Source organism: Geotrypetes seraphini, chromosome 11 (genome assembly GCF_902459505.1).
Source record: "Geotrypetes seraphini chromosome 11, aGeoSer1.1, whole genome shotgun sequence".
Taxonomy (NCBI): domain Eukaryota; kingdom Metazoa; phylum Chordata; class Amphibia; order Gymnophiona; family Dermophiidae; genus Geotrypetes; species Geotrypetes seraphini.
In genome coordinates this window covers 24,924,192-24,934,386 of record NC_047094.1, presented here as the reverse complement: position 1 = coordinate 24,934,386, position 10,195 = coordinate 24,924,192, and the positions used below count along the sequence as shown (strand labels likewise).

Genomic DNA, 10,195 nt, shown 5'->3' with positions numbered 1-10,195 from the left:
GTGGGGGGGTGGGACATGTGGGACATAGTGGGGTGGGACATGTAGGGGGTTGGACATTTTGGGATAAATAAATATCCGGGCAACGCCGGGTAATCAGCTAGTAGGTTATATAACATAAAACCTATATGGGAGCTACATGAGGGAATGTCTCTTCACGTCGTTGTGGTGAAGGCTAAAACAGGAATTGCGGGGGGTGGGTTTGTGGAAAGCAAATGACTCACTGGAGACTCATACATTTAAAGACTGCACGGAGAGTCAGTTATTACTGAGAACTGCCTACAACTGAAGGACGCAATAAGGCAGGATCGGACCACCTTCCCCCCTCCCCCGCGTAGCCCTTTAAACCGGTTTCCAACCGACTGACATGAAGCGCCTCCAACTTTCCTTACAGCCGCCCGGTGATGTCACCAACTCACCTTGTCCTTAAACCCCTCCCACGCGTCGTTCCAATTGGCTCCCGCGAGGTGTCCCTGGGCCGTGAGCGGCCGCCCCGAGGCGTGACGTAAGACAAACATGGCGCCGGGAGGAAATGGAGCCGTGTGAGGGCTGCCTCGGAGCTTGTCGGCGTTATTGACGGCGGGCGCGGCAGCGGCGGCTTTCGAGCTCCGAGGCGAGGGTTCCGAGCGGACAATATGCGCTTAGGGGAGCGGCGGGGAGGAGCGTCGGCCGCATTCGAGCGTCGAGCGGGCGGGCTGCGGTAGAGCTCGGCGGTGAGGCGAAGAAAGACGCCGGAGAGCCCCCCCCCCCACCTACCCCCGTGCTCGCGCCTCACCGCTCGAGCCGCGAACCCCGCTGGCTCCTCGCGGGCTTCTGACGTGACTCCCGGGCCGGGGCAGCGAGCGGTGAAGCGCCTGCGGCCGGAGGAAGCGGGAGAGAATGAGGCAACCGGACTGCTGCCGCCGCCGCCGGTGCACCGCCTGGGTGTTGCTGCTCCTGGCGCTCGCACCGGCGGCCGAAGGAGCTCCACTTCCGGGAACAGGTGCAGGTGAGCCCGGGCTGGGATTGGGGGGAGGGGGAGGAAGCGCTCTTTCTTTTCCATTCCACCCGGGAGTAGGTCGAATTGTGAAACTGGACCAAGTTTCGGTCGACAGCAACACCCCAGGTCCTCCCTTCCTTCTCAGATTTTTTTTAGTGTGTGTGTATGCCTTTGCCCTGATTGTGTATCCTCTTGTGCCGTTCAGGTAAACGGGATGGGACTTGATATACCGCCTTTCTGTGTGGTTAGCTGCAATAAATGAAACCCCTCTTGCGTTTGACAGTAGGTCGTTTTCTCGTTTCTACAAAAGTAGACACGAAATGGAACGTGGGTAGCTTTCATCCCGCCCTGAATATTTCCCGTTTTAAAGGACTGCATCAAAATAACCCTGCTGTAATTCATTGAAACCCTTGCTCCGTTAGGAAATGGGATTTTTACGTTTCTAGGATTATGTTATAGAATTGCAAAAACCAAGCTTGAGCAGCCTGAGCAAAGGTTCCGAATTTCTTTCGTCAGCTGAGATTTTTGAATTATTTGTATTTATATGTCGGCATTTAAATAGTGAAGTCATTGTACATACAAGCAATTTGTTCCTTTGAGAACTTAATGTAAAAAAAAAAAAAAATCGTAAAGGGGGGGGGGTTCTCATAGAATCAAGTTTAATGTATCTCATATTACCTATGATAGGTACACATTTAACTTAAGTTTATGTTTATTATTACTTTTTTTTGGGTGGTGGTGGGGGGTCATAATTGTCATTATGAAGACATCTCACCCAAGGTGGTGTACAGCTTGATATAAAACTTTACAATTTTGATAACAGCATAACAATAGTATTTATACTTGTTTTAGTAAACTTGAAGATGACAAATTGAATCTAGTTATCATAAATTTTAAGCGTTTAATAATACTTTAAAACAATCATGTATTAAAGATACGATAAATGTTGACAAAATTTGAATAGTACATAATAGGCAACATGGAAGAACATCATATAACAGAGATATGATACTCATGGCATTCATAAAACATAGTGATATTGATAGCTCAGGGGCAACTGCAGTTGAGTTCTATATAGATGAGAATACAAAGTCATTGGGATAAATAGGTACAGCTCTCAATGTTCTTATACACTCCCTAGTTATTAGCCACATCAATTACTGCAATGGCAACAAAGTTAAAGATAGGAAATGGTTAAAGATAATCCAAAATATTGGCATTAAGCTGATGATCACTGGCCACTAAATTTGATCAGTCACTCCTTTTCTTAAAACAGCTCCATTGGCTCCCTGTTTTCACACAAGATCACCTACCAGTGTTTCTCAACCTTTTCAAGCCAAGTACCCCCTAAGCCTAACAAATACCAACCGAGTACCCCCGCCCAAACTGAAAAGTTACTGCTAACCTTTCCAGAATAATGACATCGCAGACCCGCTCAAATTCTGCCCCTGACTCCACCCCCATAATAATACTAATTGTAATGCAATTTCTTTCATCCATTTTTCATATACACACAATATAATCTTAATACATAATGGTAACCACAAAATAAAAAAAAAAAACAAAGCACACTACGCAGAGAAAATGTTAATTATCATTTATATTCAGTTTTTTTTCAAAGATGTCAAGGCAGATGACTTTAAAATATGCAATGTCATCTCAGTAACTAGGAAAATAGACAAATATAGTGCAAAATATAGACAGCAGATATAAATTCTCAAAACTGATCATTTTGGTCACTAAATTGAAAATAAAATCATTTTTCCTACCTTTGTTGTCTGGTGATTTTCTCCAGACCTCATTTCATTCCCCAACATCTCTCATCCTTCTATTCCCCATGCATCTCTACCTCTCCGCCCAATTTTCCTCTCTCTCTGCCCAATTTTCCTCTTCCTTTCCCATATATATCATCAGGTCCCTTCTATTCCCTTCTTCCTTCCTATGTCCCAAGTTAGTGCCTCCTTCCTTCCTATGTCCTCCTCACTGCCTTCCAGCCTTTGTCCCAACCCATTCCTCCCGAAGCCTGCCTGCCTCCAAGCCGACCTGCCGCCGATTCCTCATGCTTGTGGGCTGGCGGCATGGAATCGCACATGCCTGGCCCTTCCCTTCCTGGAGTTACGGCAACAGTAGGGTAATTAAGTGGAGCAGGGGCGGTCAGCCTGCGTACCCCCTAGGGAACGTGTACCGCAGGTTGAGAAACCCTGCTCTACACGCTGCACCACCTTCTCTCTCTAGATTCTTAACCCCTTACTGCCCATCCCGAGAACTTAATTCCTCATATCAGAATCATCTTATCCTTTCCTTCAGGGAAATTATTCTTGACACCACTTGCAGCTCTTATCTTTACAATTTAAGGTCGTGAACTGTGGAATATTTTACCATCCTAACTTAAACTTCAGACAGTGTTCACCGCCTAGAAGGCTGATTGGGCGGTATATTAAATTTTAAATAAACTTGAAACTTCTCTGCTCAAACTGGATCTAGTGCAAACAAATATACAGTGTACAGGCCATTACAGTAGTCCACTTGTGATGTTACAACAAGGACCACTGCGATCAGACTTGTCCTTTTTAATATATGGAAAGAGATTTAATAGTTGCCTTAATTAAAGAGTATTTATCTGATGTTCAAAATTTGGAGCATATAAACAGTACGTTTATTAAACTATGCTTAATTTAGATCCTTGTTTTCCCTCTATCCATATATTTTAATTCAGAATTCCATTTTTGCAATTTGTATCATATTTAGGAAATGTGTGTTGCACCTTTTAAAAATCACTTACTCACTATGCTTACAAAAATGTTTTATGTGGGTAGTTTCTAAGAATAAATTTGCTTTTGAGGAAACCTTTTGAAATGACTTGTTACTATTTTCATTCTTGTCGCTGTATTACAAACATTATGGCTCATAATCTATAAACTGCGCTTTAACTTGGGGCACCGGTAGGCATCCTACTGGTGCCTAATTAAAAGCAGTTTAAAAGTGCTTTTACTGGAAAACAATTTTTATTGAACAAAGAGAGAAAATAACAATACATAGATCAGGAGACACAAAGATCAGGAGGTTCAATGGTTGTTCAAGAATTATACATCATAAGCCCATAACACAACATCCCTCCCTGCACCCTCCCCCCATCTATACTTACATCAATGAAAGAACAGCCAACAATATGGAATCAAAGAAAATCTACCGTGTTTCCCTGAAAATAATCCCTAGCATTATTTTTGGGGTAGTTCTTAATATAAGTCTTACCCCCGAAAATAAGCTCTAATTTAGGGAGCCGAACCCCTGCTGACCCTCCATCCTTCCCTCCCAACCGATCCCCGCCGACTGCGCCCATAAATACAGAGGAGCGTCGGGCCAGAAGCACTGACGGCTGCTTCGCGGCATTCTTGCTGGGGCCTTCTGTGCATGAGGGATGGGAAGGATGGAAGCTGGGCAAAGGGTTCTGCTGCACGAGGGATGGGAGAAAGGGAAGGATGGAAGCTGGGCAAAGGGTTCTGCTGCATGAGGGATGGGAGGGAAGGATGGAAGCTGGGCAAAGGGTTCTGCATGAGGGATGGAAGAGAGGGAAGGATGGAAGCTGGGCAAAGGGTTCTGCTGCACGAAGTATGGAAGAGAAGGAAGGATGGAAGCTGGACAAGGGTTCTGAACAAGGGATGGAGGGATAGAAAGATGCTGCACAGGGAAAACACAAGCGGATGGGTGAGAGAGGAGGAAAGATGTTGCACATGTGGGGGAAAGGAAAGAGGAAGAATTGGGGTGAAGGAGAGGAAGGGAGAGATGATCCTGGAAAAAATAAGCCCTACCTGAAAAATAAGTCCTAGTGCCTTTTTTGGGCCCCAAATGGGGAAACACAGTAGCAGCCCCACACCGTCTTAACAGGAAAGGCCCCAACATTGTCTAAGCAGATAGGCCCCAAAAGATATGAAACGGCCTCCCCTTTAAAAGTGCTCTTAAAAGATATTTCCAGGCGCTTATAAAACGGCACCAGAATCGTACCTATTTAGGCGCTTTATGATGCCTAACACTGCTTTAGGCATGGCTAACGCTGGAAGTGGCATTAGGTGGGTCCTTTTACTAAGGCACGCTAGCCGTTTTACCGCGTGCTAAAGGCTAACACGTCCATTATATCCTATGGTTGCGTTGGTGTTTAGCGCGCCTTAGTAAAAGGACCCCTAGGTGACATAAAGCACCTCCAAAGGCATGATTCATGTTAAAGGTAAGTGCCGGAAATGTACCGGTAGGCCTTGAAAACCCTGGCACACATTTCTGGCACCTACCTTTGCCGGAGGTGCAATTCTCTAAATGGTGCCATCGCATGGTTGACACACAAAGTGGCCACCAATAATGATACTTTTTAGAGAATCTGGGCCTTTGTTTATAAATGAGCAAGCTCAAGAGATGGTAAGCAAATATTCTGCAAATTTCTATCCTGAGGTTAGTAGCTTTTTCATGGGAAAGCGTAGTACAGATGCAAATTATCTGAGTAATAAAACGTCCCAAGAAATTTAGTTGTGGAGCAGCTATTGAAAAAGATAAGGTGTAGTTGTGTTTTTTTGTGAAAATAGGCATATGAAACAGCTCACAGGCCTATCTTGCAAAAATCCTAATTAATGCATTGCTTTGCATCTCAGCAGCTCATTATAAATTTAGATAAACCTGAATGCATAATACGAGTATACTGCACATAAAAGTTTACTAAAGGGAAGGACTGAAATTTTTTTTGTGGTGAATGCATGAAAAACTACATAAAATGTTGAAAATATGATGGCTTCCATGTTTAGGACATGTTGCATGTATGTTTCATGCATCGCCTCTTTTTTGCAAAGAAGAAACCACTATTCAAGCTTTCCTTAGAATCTCAATAATATAACCTTCATACTTAGGGGCCAGTGTACTAAAATGTGATAGGTTTATAATTTCCTCTTACATGCAGAGTAGGGTTGTCCAGAAAAATCTAAAGTTGGAAAAACTGTGCAAATTGAAGTTTTTTCCATGAATTTGATTGCACTTGACCAGAAAATAATTTTAAAGCCCATCCTGAGGTCCCTCAAAGCCACTGATTGCATAAAGCTCAGTTTTTCTTAAAATTTGCTATTATTTTTGCTTAATGGAGCAAATTTCTTGATATTATAGATATAACTTTTTTGTTTTCACATTCAGCAACGATAAAACATTGATAAAAAAACATGCAAAAAATCTAGCAGTATTTGATGAAATGAACCTTCAATATGTGTACTTTATTGTGGAAAGTTACATTACATTACAGATTTCTATTCCGCCTATACCTTGCAGTTCAAGGCGGATTACAAAAGATTTGACTGGACATTTTCCAGTGAAGATACAATTTTTTTTTTTTTTTTTTTTACAACAGAGGAGATATAGCTGGAAAGATTCCGAGGGGATTTACAAGTTGGATAGCAAATTGACAGTGCAGAACTGTGTGATATAAACAAATAGATTACATTTGGTGTAGGTAAGATTACAATACATTTCAGGGATCTGTTTACTTGGTAGGTGATTTGGGGAGAATTATCTGGAGGTAGGTGAAGAGGGTTTAAGATATTTGGATGAATTTTTTGAAAAGTAGGGTTTTGATTTCTTTTCGGAATGTTTTGAGGTCGCCCGTTGTCATCAGCAGGTTGGAGATGGAATGGTTGAGTTTTGCTGCTTGTGTTGCCAGAAGATAGTTAACAGAAATTTAACTTAATTCACAAATAGCTAAACCCGTGCACTTTGGTGTAGTCATCCCGGATTCTGTATAGAACGCCCGGTCTCAGAAGCCGGCAAGCATCCTATACAGAATCGGGTGTAAGGCTGGCTAAAAAAACCCGATTCTGTAACAGCCATCCATGTTAGACGCCGGTTACAGAACCGCGTTATTGTAGACGCGGCTGCTACAATCTCCCTGCCATGATAAGTATAGTGGCTGTGGCCGCCAGTCCCCCCCCCCATGAACAAGGCAGGAGGGATGCCCAATCTCCTGGGGAGACCCACCCACCCCCAACCCCCCCCTCAAAGTTTGCTGGCAGGAGGGTGCCAAACCCCTCCTACTGGAAGGCCCCAACCCCCCCCCCCCCCTAAGTTCACTGGCAGGAGGGTGGCCAACCCCTCCTGCTGGAAGGCCCCCAACCCAACCCCCCCCCCCCCGAAAGTTCACCAGCAGGAGGGTGCCCAACCCCTCCTGCCGGAAGGCCCAACATCCCCCCCCTCAAAAATCTCCCCCTGGCTAACACCCCCCGGACTCCCCACTAATCTTAAAATTTGGCTGGCCGGGTCTTCCTACCGTCCGGCAGGCCCGCTTCCGTCAAAATAAGGGTGCAGTTGTGCGATGCACTGGGGCGGGGCCTAGGCCGGATTGGCTCAAGCGCTTAAGGCCTCTCCTGGGTAGTAATGACACAAAACTACAGAACTAACGCTATAACTTAATCACGATGTGCAGGAGTGGTACTTAAATGGCAGCCCCAGCAATGAAGCCGATGCTGACAGACTTCTACAGTCTGGGTCCATTATATGGCAAGACAGATTGGGATAGGCTGGAGTTAGCTTGGATGGCGACTCTAGTGGTGGGGCAGTGTGGCTAATAGCGGGTGGACTTCTACGGCCTGTATCCTGTGTGCAGCAATATGGATTAGAAGGAAGAAATCCACTCTTTTTTAAAAATCACATTCATACAAGCCTTGCCTATCTCAGGGGAGAGGGGCAAAACATCTTATAGTAGAACTTACAAATAAAATGGAATTTAAACCAACAATCCAGTAATTATTAATTTTAACATGGTTCAACAGTCATGTTCATTTTTAAGGCAGACTGGATGGACCACACAGGCCTTTCTCTGCCATCATTTACTGTGTTCTTGGGGTCTGGGTTGTGGAGGCAGAGAGAGAAAAAATAGTACTGGAGGAGTAGAGAATAGAGAATGACACGGGGAAAAAATCTGTCCCCGTCACCGCCCCGTCACCGGCCCACCATCCTCTGCACCGCCCCGTCACCGCCGTTCCCTTCACCGCCCCGTCACCATCACCGCCCCGTCACCGCCACTGCCATCCCATTCACCGCCCCGTCACCGTCCCCGCTGCATCCATATAAGCCTTAGTACTGTAATATTTAGCTTATTCCTTTCTTATAAATCAAAGTTCCTGCTGCTGAACTAGAGAAAGAGATGTTCAGCTGGCAGGGCTTTGTTTATAAATTTTTATCAACACAACTAATATACTATTTTATCCTAAAGCAAAAAATAAATAAATAAATAAATAAATATAATTTTTTTTTTCTACCTTTGTTGTCTGGTTTCTGCTTTCCACATCTTCTCATTGAATTCCTTCCATCCACTGTGTGTCTTCTCTCTGCGTCTTCCATTTGCTGTTACTGTGCCTCTCCCTTAACCCCCCCCCCCAATTGGTCTAGCACCCATCTTCTTCCCTCCGCTCCCGCATAGTCTGGCATCTGTCTTCTTCTCACTCTGTCTTCCACATTTCCCTTTGGGGTCTGTTCCTCTCCACCCTCCTTCAATGTCTGTTCTATTCCTTTCCACCACCACCCTTCCCTCCCTCCTTTACCATCTGTTCCTTTCTACTACCCTTCAGCTCCTCTCGCGTGGCCTATCTACCTTCCTTCCTCTTATTTTCATGGCACGTTACAATGTAATTTGTGCAAGCCACTGGAGCCTGCAAGCTCGGTCCCTGTCCCATCCCCACAAACCATCTCGCTTCTGTGCTCCTATTTTCTCCATTTCTAATATCTCCCCTATGTATCTGTCATTGCCCCCCCTGTGTCCATATACCATCCCCATGGCATGTCCCCTTTATGTCTCTGTCCCTATGCCCCATGCACATAATTTCCCCTCTTTCTGTTACCGTCCTGTGTCCAGATTTCCCCTATCTTCCTCTTCCATACCAGTGTGTCTCTTCTTTTCAACCCCATCTAGCTTTTTTCCCTCTTTCTTCCCCCCCCCCCCTGCTTCTAGCATCTGGCTCACCTGCCAGTCCTTCCCTTTCTTTCCTGCTGTGGGTTTTTCTTTCCGACTTCATCCCCTTGGCCCAGAATCCTTTTCCCTTTCACTCCCTCCTTCCAATTTGAGCCGGGAACACTAGCGATCGCACAGTCCCCGCAGTCACTACCTGCCTGCCCAATCGATCCTAGTGTTTAGCCAGCTCTCTCCCTTCTCCTCACTTTAGTTTATAGGTTTTCTTTTTCGGTGACCTGCACGCTTTCCCAAAGAGCCGCGCACGCGCGGCTGCTCAGTGTTCAATCTTCTGCTCTGCTGCAACTTCCTGTTTCCGGTTGCGTCGGAGCAGAAGATCGAAACTGAGCAGCAGCGGGTGCGCGGCTCTCTGATAGCGTGCGGGTCACCGAAAAAGAAAATCTACAAACTAAGGTGAGGAGAAGGGAGAGAGCTGGCTAAACACTAGAATCGATTGGGCAGGCGGGTGTGAGCTGCGGGGACCGCGCGATCCTTCATGCCTCACTGCGGGGACAAGACCATTCACCGCCCCGCGGGCGGTGAATGGCCTTGTCCCCGTCGCCGCAGCAACTGCTAGTTTTCTTCCCCGTTTTCGGCGGGTGACCCGCGGCTAAAATGCGGTGGCCGCGGGCAAACCGCCACCGTGTCATTCTCTAGTAGAGAGGATGTGGTCTACTACATTACGTGGGATTAAAAGTTTGTATTCTTCATGAAGAAATGTACTGTCCTTAAATAAGCCTGTAGCAGGACTATATTGCAAGTAAATTTCATCTCTGATAAGTTTATATATAAATGTGTGCATTTGGGGGTTCTTTTATTAAGGAGTGCTAAATGCTAAAGTGCCCATAGAATATAATGGATGCCTTAATCAGTTAGCTTGAATTCCGAAAATCAATTAAAATCGCCCTATTCGACAAATTCATTGACTAAAACAGACCATCCTCTCTCACTATGATATTCCCCTCTGTAAATGCTATTACAATCTCTCAGGAAGCTCCAATTTTCATGTATTCTTTATCCATGGAACTCTAATTAGTATGTAACTTTTCTATTTTAGGCTTCTTGTTATTCGCTGACTGTTCAGCCTTCTTTCAATGTGAACCGCCTAGAAGTCGCTTGATTATGGCGGTATAGAAAATATTAATATAATATAAAGATTTGAAATAAGTCATTTAAAACCAAGGGGTCCTTTTATTATTATTAATAATAATAATAACATATATATATATATATATATTTATTTTGTTAGTTTT

At 44.8% G+C, this 10,195-nt stretch overlaps 1 protein-coding gene across 1 annotated transcript in view; it reads left to right on the top strand.

Annotated features, from left to right (window-relative positions):
• The first annotated feature begins 508 nt into the window (after window positions 1-508).
• Window positions 509-10,195, top strand: part of LMTK2 (lemur tyrosine kinase 2) — a 104,653-nt gene continuing 94,966 nt past the window's right edge. The window contains exon 1 of the mRNA XM_033963404.1: window positions 509-985. Within this exon, the coding sequence (XP_033819295.1) occupies window positions 877-985 (109 nt within the window). The 5' untranslated portion in view covers window positions 509-876. The remainder of the gene's footprint in view (window positions 986-10,195) is intronic.